The sequence below is a fragment of the Notechis scutatus genome, chromosome 4 (genome assembly GCF_049901735.1).
Source record: "Notechis scutatus isolate UNSWTSFEM ecotype Mainland chromosome 4, rNotScu1.2, whole genome shotgun sequence".
Lineage (NCBI taxonomy): Eukaryota > Metazoa > Chordata > Lepidosauria > Squamata > Elapidae > Notechis > Notechis scutatus.
The window spans coordinates 46,252,849-46,263,025 of record NC_142012.1 but is presented as its reverse complement, the minus strand read 5'-3'; the positions used below and the strand labels follow the sequence as shown (position 1 = coordinate 46,263,025).

At 37.6% G+C, this 10,177-nt stretch overlaps 1 protein-coding gene across 1 annotated transcript; it reads left to right on the top strand.

Moving 5' to 3' along the window:
* Positions 1-2,201: 2,201 nt before the first annotated feature.
* SPCS3 (signal peptidase complex subunit 3) lies at positions 2,202-9,305 on the top strand. The gene is made up of 5 exons (XM_087963323.1): positions 2,202-2,595; positions 3,799-3,874; positions 5,465-5,539; positions 7,315-7,430; positions 8,894-9,305. The coding sequence occupies exons 1-5, from the start codon at positions 2,453-2,455 to the stop codon at positions 9,024-9,026; spliced, it is 543 nt and encodes a 180-aa protein (XP_087819449.1). The 5' UTR covers positions 2,202-2,452; the 3' UTR covers positions 9,027-9,305.
* The last annotated feature ends 872 nt before the right edge of the window (positions 9,306-10,177 follow it).

Below are 10,177 nucleotides of genomic sequence, written 5' to 3'. Positions count from 1 at the left end.
GGGAAAGTTGCAGCTGAAACATGGGAGAATAAGTTTCGTGCAACAAAAGCAAAATTGTCTCATGTTTAGGCTGTAGTGGAAAGCAGGACAATTAATATTTACTGGAATTAAGAGGAGATTGCTCCAAGAAACCTAACTGAAACACAAGAATTAGCCAATCATTTCTTCTCAAATTCTATGGATATGTTTTGCTTAAAGATATTCTAATGTTTATCCCTCTTCCAAGAAACTTGAAATATTGGACCCATTTCCTACAGATACAGAAAAGACGCTGTTCGCTGGGTTCTTGGATACTCCACTGCTAGTGGAACACTTTTTTTTTTTTTTTTTTGCAGAATTACCTCACAAATATAATTTGTTGGAGAATCACACACCCAGATATGTTGTGACTATAGCCCTAAGAATTTACAAGTCAGCTGTCATCAATATCATATGTCTATTGTTCCACTCAGTTTCCATCTGTTGCTGGCTGGGTAGCAAGGAAATTGTTCACTGGTGTATCATGCTACATGTTAATTTTGTGACAGCTTTTTTTCTCCCTTAGCATTAGGTACCTCTCTATATGTAAAAAATGTTGGTACTATTTTCCTTTCTAGTGGACCTCAGTTGTACTTCCGGCTCTGTATTCTGACCTACCAGCTATTTTCAGTGTGCACCTGTAATTACAGTTGTTGTGTACTCTGGCTCCATTTGTCTTCTTAATAAAAGACAATTCCTTTGATATGTTATTGAAACAGATTTCTAGTTAGCTTGTTCAATATGGAATCATAGTCAGATCATCAAAAGCTATAAGCTAAGAACTATTGCTTTAATATATAAATAAGAAGGCAAAGTACTGTGTCTTTGTTCACAAAACTTTAGGTATGTTAGGACAATCTGAGCTGTAATTTCCAACAGAATATGGCAACTAATAGTTTTCTGCCCTTCTTTGCTACCATCTGGTGTTTATTTGGAGTTGTTCTGCTAAAATATGTTTATATTAATTCATCAATGTCTCACATTTCATCACAGCAGTGTCTTCTAGATTTTCTGGTAACTCCTAAATCAGTTTAGTGGGGATTGATAGGACTTCCTTTTTAAAGCATATATGGAAGGTTGAGGAAAAATTAGAGTAAAACACAAAATCTACTTTATAACTGTGTTTTATATTTGTGAGACAATCCCCCATCTTTCAGCTCATAGAGACTTTTTCTCCCCCAAATGTATTTAGGATTATAGTCTATTGTCTAACACTTATTTTGGCAAGCAGAAAGGTAGCATCACCGGTTCCTGGAAAACTATTTGCTGTCCATACTCGATTTCCATAGTTATTTTTGACACCATGAGCACTAATGCATTAGAGCACTGTATTGAAAAAGAAGTTTTAAAAGGTATACAGTGTTTCATTATTTAGTAAGCTTGCAACCGAACTCTCCACACCGAAGTTGGGAGTCAGATTTCTTTTCTTTTTAAAACGCCTTTTACTGTGCTATAAGTAGCAGCGTCCCCTGTCGAAAACTTGCCATTTCAATGTCTACTTGTTAACTGAGTTACTGCAGCAGAGAACATGGCCGGGAAGGCTCAACCAGAACTTCCACAATAAGCTCCGCCTCGCTGCTTTAGCTTGAAGCATGCAAGTCGTAGTATGGTCCTCCCCGTACTTCCAATGAGCTGCGCCCCTTTCGAGTAGCATCAATCACAAATAAATAAGAGCAAGGCAGTTAAGAGCCTTTTGTGTCGCAAGGGGGGGAACGCAGCACCCCTTTCCGAGGGAGAGGCGCAATTCACGGGCTATCCAGGCGGCGTAGAGAAACTCCGCCTTCTCCAACCAGCGCCTTCCAACTATGAGTTAGGGTAAAACTAGTCTTCAATGAGCTTTAATGCGTCGGAGTATTTAGTTTTCTTAGCAACCATTCCGACACTGCTTCCCGCCTTCCCCCACCGGTACAGGCTCGGGGAAGGATTTCCCGATCCGGCAAAAGATTCCCTTCCTCAATTCGGCGTCCTCGCAGGTTCACTTAAACTAAGCTTTAAAAGCAGTACTTCGCATCAGGCGGACTTCCGGTCCCTCTAACTTTCCTATCTCTATGGAGGAAGTAGGACGAAAGGTGGTTGCTGAGGCTCATGGGACTTGTAGGCAGTGGGATCGAGAGGGGATATTCCGCCTATGGGCGGGCTGAGGCGGACGGGTGCTCTTTGGGCCCTCCTCTCGCGGGGTGGTTGGGCGGGTTCGTTACCAGGCAAGGTGCTGCGGTGGGCCTCTCTTTCTCTTCAATCGCGGACAGCGGCGGTCCCAGTCGCAGCCTTTTCCTTTCGGCTTCCAGGTCCTCGTGCCTCTCCTTAGCTCGAGCCTGCCTCCCTCTCCGTTTATTCCGGAGCTGAGGCCTGGCCGTCCCGGAGGGCCAAAAGAAGCGGGCAGTTGCTCGCCCGTACGCGTGTGTGTCGTGAGGAGGGCTGGAGGGACGGCGGGGAGATGAACACCGTCCTAACTCGAGCCAACTCGCTCTTCGCCTTCTCGCTGAGCGTGATGGCGGCGCTGACCTTCGGCTGCTTCATCACCACCGCTTTCAAAGAGCGCTCCGTGCCCGTCAGCCTCGCCGTCTCCCGGGTCATGCTGTGAGTGTGTGAAGGAGGGAGGGCAGCGGCACAGGCGGCCCTTCTCTATCCCCGGAGATGTGGAGACCAGCAGCCCTCGTTCCGGCGTGAAGAGGGGGGAATGGAGGGGAAACCCAATCGGAGGCGCATTTCTGCTTTCCAGAGTCCTTGAGGGCGTTTGTTAGCCTTTGTGGGGCTTGGCTGCTCCAGCTGTCACGGAGTGGCCTGAGTTTTGCGGGTGCTGAGTTGTAGTGGTGAAGTAACACCGCCCCCTCCCCCTTTATTTTACCCGTTTTCTAAATCTCTCCCCTTGCCCCGATGTTTGCTTTTAATATAAAAGCCTTTATATAGTCTCACAGGAGCTGATGGAGAATAATACTGACACCAGGGTTTGATTGTTGACTATTACGTGTCATTCCAACTCCTTTAAGATGTAGCTGCTTAGTTCACGTTTAAAGGAACTCTTTATATTGCCCTTGCAAACTTCTCTAGATTTCTATTTTCTGTCAGGTCTTAATCTAATTTTTCTCTGTCTAGATTGTCAGTTTCAGAAGTGTGGCCTTTCCTTCCTGTTCTGTCATTTCCTTTTTCTTTAAACCAATGAATGAACAACACGAACCCTCCAGTGCTGTAATCTGCCTTCTGCCAAGCTCCCCTGAGAGTGGAAGCACAGAAAGGCAATTCAGTTCAAAAACATCAATTGCTGTTTATATTGACCGCTTATTTGCTAAGCATATCCCAGCTTGTAAGAAGTTAGAAAAGTGTAAAACGTTGAGTGTTATTTTGTAATATCTTGCTGCATTAGCAAAATAAATCCTATTTCAATACACTTTTCTGAAAATTTCAGTAGACACCCTTATGAACTATGGATTACCATGGTTAAAGTGTGTCATGTTAAACTGAACTGCATCAATGAAATGATGGAAATACAGAGAAAATACATGTATGATCTTTTCTTAACAGTGAGCGAGTTCCTATAACAGCTCCTTAATTTAATGTTGATTCCAAGTTAACTAGCAATTTACATTGTGTTGATTATACTGGATATTTATGGTTGGTTACTTGTTGATTATAAGAAATGTTTAAGATATTTTACAAAAACATAAATTATTTTTGTAATCTACAAATTAGGGTTATTTAACCGAATAAATTATTTCTCAAAGAGACAATGCTAGAAAGGAATACATGAATAATATTGAATAATACTTTTATTTTATTTCGTAGAAAAAATGTAGAAGATTTCACTGGACCAGGTGAAAGAAGTGACCTTGGAATCATTACTTTTGACATTAGTGCAGATATCCTTTATTACAAATGTTAGCATTAAGAGAGTAGAATGCCTTATTGCCTTCAACAGAACAGGTAAACTGACATCAACTCTACCTCCTTGACTCATAGCAAGCAGTGCAAGGGACACTGCCTCCAAAATTGACAGATATGAATATTAATTTGTGAACAAAACTCTACAATGCTTTTAATTTCAAATGTGACAGTTCAAACGTGCTTATGGAAAAGGAGTTTCAAATTGGTTGTATTTTAAATCTTATATTGGGTGTTCTGCAATATATATTAATGGGAACTGAAAACTCAGGTTTTGCTTCCTCATTTATAAGAAAAGGTGAAAGCAATAGTTAAGCATAATTTCTGAAGTTGTAACTATAGAACTGAATACAGCAAAGATGCAGTAGTAGTAGATTTATTTATATGCAAGTTTAGTGAACAATATAACACCAATATTTATTTCTTTGGCTATGGTTTTGATACTTTTGCTGATGATCATGCTTATACCGTGCATACTTCCTTCATTTGACTGTCTGCAAACAAAGCTCAATGAACAAAGTAACACAGTTTTGCACATGGCAACGTGAAAGATCAGCAATATAGCATGGAAAAAAGTCTGAAAAAAGCAAGAAAAATAGTCAGTTGCATTCATTGTAAATAGCAAAGAATGCAACAACAAAACAAATAGCAAAGAATGCAAAAAGCAGATAAATTGAAAAATAATCTTAATAACCAAATAGATAACAATCTTTTTTTAAAGTACATAATGATTCTCATGCTTCCCCTTTTCCCTTCAACTAGGTCTAATCAATGGCAGGAACAGATCTACTTGCTGTTTTATTGGATAATACCAGTGTTATGGCAGGGGTGTCAAACTCAATTTCATTGAGAGCCTCATCAGGGTTGTTTTTGACCTCGGGGTGCCAAGGTGGAGCATGGGGGGGGGCATGGCCAGTTTGCCATCACTCATGTCACGAGGATGTTTTGCAGCCTTCTACCAGCAAAAACGCAGTGCTCCTGGGCTCAATTATCGGCCACGACTGCCTCCTGCAACCCTCTGCCAACGCCCCCCTGAGCTCTATTTTCGCTGGCAGAGGCACTGTGGCTAGTCCTTCACTGTTTCCACGGTGGCCCCACTGGCCAGATCTAAGCACCCCACGGGCTGGATCCAGCCCCCGTGCCTTGAGTTTGACACCCCTGGTCTATGGCATTGAGATTTTTTTAAAAAGCTAAATAGAGGATGTTAGAGTGCTCAAAACACTGTGTAATGAAATGGTCTTTTTCAGTTTCCAAATCAAAGTAAAATTGTGGACTGTATGTTCTGAGCTCATAAAATTCAAAATTCTCATTCTTAGTTCAGAATATTTTGTATACTTCTAGTGTGCACTTTTCTCTGTTTTCATTTCTACTCTACCAACTTGTAACCAGCAAGGGTTTAGGGCTTGTTGGAATGCTTTGAGTTTGAATAATGTTCAGGCTTGCCAATCTGTGTGTATAATTTTTTTCTTTCTTTAAATAGCAGCTTGGCTTGTTGAGATTTGTACTGAATGTGAATGTTTTGAAAAGAGTCATATTCTGAAACAGCATATGTTCCTTATCTTTTTCACATCTGCAAAGTATATTTGATTGGAACGTGAAACAGTTATTTCTATATTTATCAGCAGAATATTCAACAAAGAACAACGTAAGTGTGCATTTAACAGTGAATAAATGGGAGATTAATAAATAAATAAATAAATGGGAAATCATATTAGATTTCATTAGTAATTCTATTAGAATTACTTATCTACATGACAATAATACATGGGCAGATACTTTATTTCTTATATTCTCCTCAATCACCAAAATAAATCTTAGAACATATTCTGGCAATAATTAAAAAAACAGCAGTTGATTATATTTTGAAGTTGTTCTTTGACAAGCTATTATGTATGATGCATTGTAATTTGCACCGTTTCATTTTCCTGAATTAACTATTTAAGAGAATTTATATGGCTGCCCACTCCCTGTCAGTGACTCTGAGTGGCTTACAAAGATAAACTATAAAATATATATAAAAGTTTATCCATATTCTGAAAGTTAACTTATCTGACAGCTCTAGCTTGAATACTGTTCAAAAGTTCTCTTAATAAGAAGCAAAGGATTTCATGTATTGGCATTACAATACCATATAACTTAAGTTTCCAAAATTTAATTCATGGCTATCTTAATCAGAAAGGACAGCAACATTTTATATGAATCCTCCAAGTCAGGAGTTCCCAATCCCCGAATCGCAGCTCGGTGCTGGCCACAGTCTATTCGGAATCAGTCCGAACCTGTATTTGTGAAAGTAACACGTGCATACGAAACCATCCCCTCTGCACCCCCTTGCACCACTGCCACCACCGGTCTGCCAAGCCAGAAAGGTTGGAGACCCTCGCTTCAAGTCGTCTTATAAAAACAGACTTCTGCGTTGTTTTAAATGTTTGAGTGCTTTTCTATTTATTTTTTTACAATCTGTAGTTCACCATGACTTATTGGGGAGATGAGTGGCATATCAATTTAATAAAAAAATTAATTAATACCTAATCTTTTTGTTTACAATATTATGGCTTGAATCATGATCTTGTCCATAGGATCATTGCAACTGTTTATAATTTTTCTTCATTTATTATAAATTTCCAATGCCACTGTTTCCTTTCTTTATAAGAAATACCTTTCCTTAGAAAAAAAAGGTCTAATATTCCATACTTCCATACTTTTGTACATTTTGCCAGATACAGCTGTATTTGCACAGTGAATGTGTAAACATTTAATTTTATTTGCTGAATAATGTTGAGAAAGGTACACTTACTGCAATATTTTTCATAGTGATCACTTTCATACTAATATCTCAAAACAAATAGGCTTTAGCATTAAGTATTTAGTTTATTTCTTTATTGATTTTTTATGATTCTTTCAGGGAAATTATATAGAAAAAGTATGGCTACTGTTACATGTAAATTCAACCATCTATATCCAGAGAAAGACAGTATATAACAATGTATGTGAGACAATGATGTGTGCTAGATGAAACATGTTTAATCTCTCTGGTACTGCTATAGTTTTGCTGAAATAAGTAGTAGTTATTTTTTGGCTCAGAAAAACAGTTCTAATTCTATAAACTCTTAAGATAATATTACTTCCCAGCTTTTAATAGTCCTAGAAAATGCTGCACTACAAGAGCACAAGAGTAACCTGCAAATTGCATATGGTCTCCTTTGTTTTTTTTTAAATGACAATTTTATTGATTTTCATGTAGAAGATGAGCATAAAATCAGAATTTATAAAAAGTATTAAAACAATTGAAAGTAAACTATGCATATAAAAGATATAAAATAATGATACTGCAAAGAAAAACAAGTGAGAAAACAATACATTAGTAATAAGTAATATTTGATATTGGTTTTGTTGATAATAACTTTTTAGTTTTAATTGTAGGCATTGAATCAAGTTGTCCTTTGGGACAAAATTATCTTGAGAGGAGATAACCCAAAGCTGCTTTTGAAAGATCTGAAATCAAAATACTTTTTCTTTGATGATGGAAATGGCCTCAAGTGAGTAAATGTCCCCTTACTTTATTTATTGATATATATTTGTGATATATACACCCCAGGATAAAACTCAAAACAGTCTTACACAGTCTTCTACAGTATATGTCTGTTGCATCTGAGCTTCTTCCCTGGAATACATGTAAACCTTAACAACAATAATTGGGACTGGAATTTTCATTGCTAAGCAATATGCTTGTAAAGTACAATATCATGTGATTGTATCATTTGGCATTGACAATTCTGGCAGTCCCCCACTGTGGTTAAGCAATGATCACAAGCAAGGATCTCCTTGATACTTCCTGCCAGCTTCTAACAAATGAGGTCAATGGGTAAGCCGGCAGGAAGTTGCAAGCATGAGCATAGCTGGGCCTCATGGGGATGACTCTTGTTTCCTGTGAGAAGGTGCATAGCTAACTTCCATAGTGCTTCAAAAGTGTGGCTGGTGGGCAGGTGGATTGTGTGCAGACTCATGCAATTCACAGCCAGGCTTTTCAGGAGATAAAAGTGTAGGAGAGCAACTTACAGGAGTGACTTACAACCTTCCTGCCAGCTTCCCCATTAATTTTGCTTGTGGGAAGTTGACAGGAAAGGTCACAAAATGGTAATCGTGACCATAGGACACTGCAACTGTCAAAAGTGCAAGCCAGTTGCCAAGCACTTGGATGGTGATCACATAACAGCTGTTGTGCTGGGATGCCTAGAAATTTGAGGACTGGTCATAATTACCGTTGTTCAGCACTGTCATAACTTTGGACAGTCACTGAATGAGTGGTCATTAACTGAGGACTACCTGTAAATAGATAAATTTTTCTTTTGAGATAATTCACTATATGTTGACCATATATTTACAAATGCTACAAGTATCTACTGTATCTCTAATATAATTTTCAGAAGTTCTTTTTATGTATTTGATAGACTTGCTTATGAATTAGCCTGATTATAAGTCTTGAATGTCTAATGAGTTCCCCTGTGTTAGATGACCACAATAAAGAGATGTAGTTTTCATCGTTTCTCAATATGAAAAGTGAACATTACAGTTCATAGTCAAATTCTTATTAAATCAAATTAATGATTTTTTCTGTTGGCATGCACATATGGCTATGCAAAGCATTTAAAGGCATGTTTCACAAACTAAAGTCACAAGCAAAGTGCTTCTCAAAGGTCTGACAAAGGTTGAGTTGCTTCAAGGGTATTGCTGGGTATATGTACTTGTTTGTATACAGACAGAAGCCCTTGGGTGCATGTGCATGCATGTGCATGAAGAAATTAAGACCCCTGAATCAGCCACACCAAATGTTCTAGAAACATTGATGCCTCAACACTTTGAGGAGGGGCCCTTACACAAATGCCATGACACACCCTTTTTGAATGTTTTGCATAGCAGTTATGCATCATTTTACTTACTGTAGCTTTTCCTGTAGCTTAAGGTACTTAAATGTTTCTTCTAACTCTTGTTCAAATTGCAGGGGCAACAGGAATGTCACTTTGACTCTCTCATGGAATGTCATACCAAATGCAGGAATCCTACCTCTTGTAACAGGAGCAGGACACATATCTGTTCCATTTCCAGATACTTATAAAACGGCCAAAAGCTATTAAATTATTGGGCTGTACCTTGAGTAACATATTTTTATACTTGTACATTATAAATTTTATCAATTTTTAGTCTCTTGCCCGCTGCAATTCAAAGGTACTGTACTTAATTTCTTTAGGCTTAGCTGAGAGGGAGGGACATTTTGTCAAGATTTGTTTTCAGTTTAAAAAAGAAGAAATTCCAATCTCGAGGAAAGGTGGTTGTTTAAATTTGAGCAAATGATTTTGTGTTTACTATTGGGAGAAAAATACCTTTCTTATAAATAAACTTTTTGAAATCAGAAACAGTTTGGTTTGGTATAGTCTGAGTTATTTTTTTACTTCCATTCTCCTATCTGTGCATCCTTATTTGAACTTTCAGTATTGCCAACATGGCATATTGCTATATAGAAACAAATTTTGAGTAACTTTACTCAAACTGAACATTTACTGAAACACATTCCTTTGTAAAAATCCTTTATAAAAGAAATGGAACATGAATATACTTCCTCAAAATGATATAGCATCGTTTTTAAAAGAAAAAAAAAGGTACGTCACAGTTTTTAGGATCTACATTCTGGCTTGATATTGGTACAAAAATTTCAGGTGGCCTGTCTTTGTGCAATCAATTTTGAATCTGATCTTAAGACAAAGATTAAAGTAGCATTCACAAAAACTGTGGTGGTTGAGATAAGAGAAGATACACCATGGGATTATATCATTGAATTTCAAAATAAAACTGCAATTCATAGATAAAATTGAGCAAAAATACAACTCATGCAATATTGATATATAAAATAGATTAACAGCTTATTTTGTTTAAAAAAATCTTATACTTTCCATTTTTTACTTGTTTAATGCAGTGATCAAACTATCTAATCCAATTCCTCATCTATTTGAACAGTATTTTTAATTCATCCCTATTGACAAATGAGATTTAAAAATTACACATTTTCTTTTATATCAATTACACTACTTACATACCTAACATACTTCAAATAACACACATAATTAATTAAATCTTGACACACCCCAAACAGCACCGTAAAGTGAGAGGTTTGCAGAATCTCTTTTATGCACATGTAGCTTATAGATCAGAATAAACATTTTTTTCTGCATACATGTATGGATGAGGGACAAAGTATGTGTAAATTCTGAAAAGTTTTTTCTGAACCATT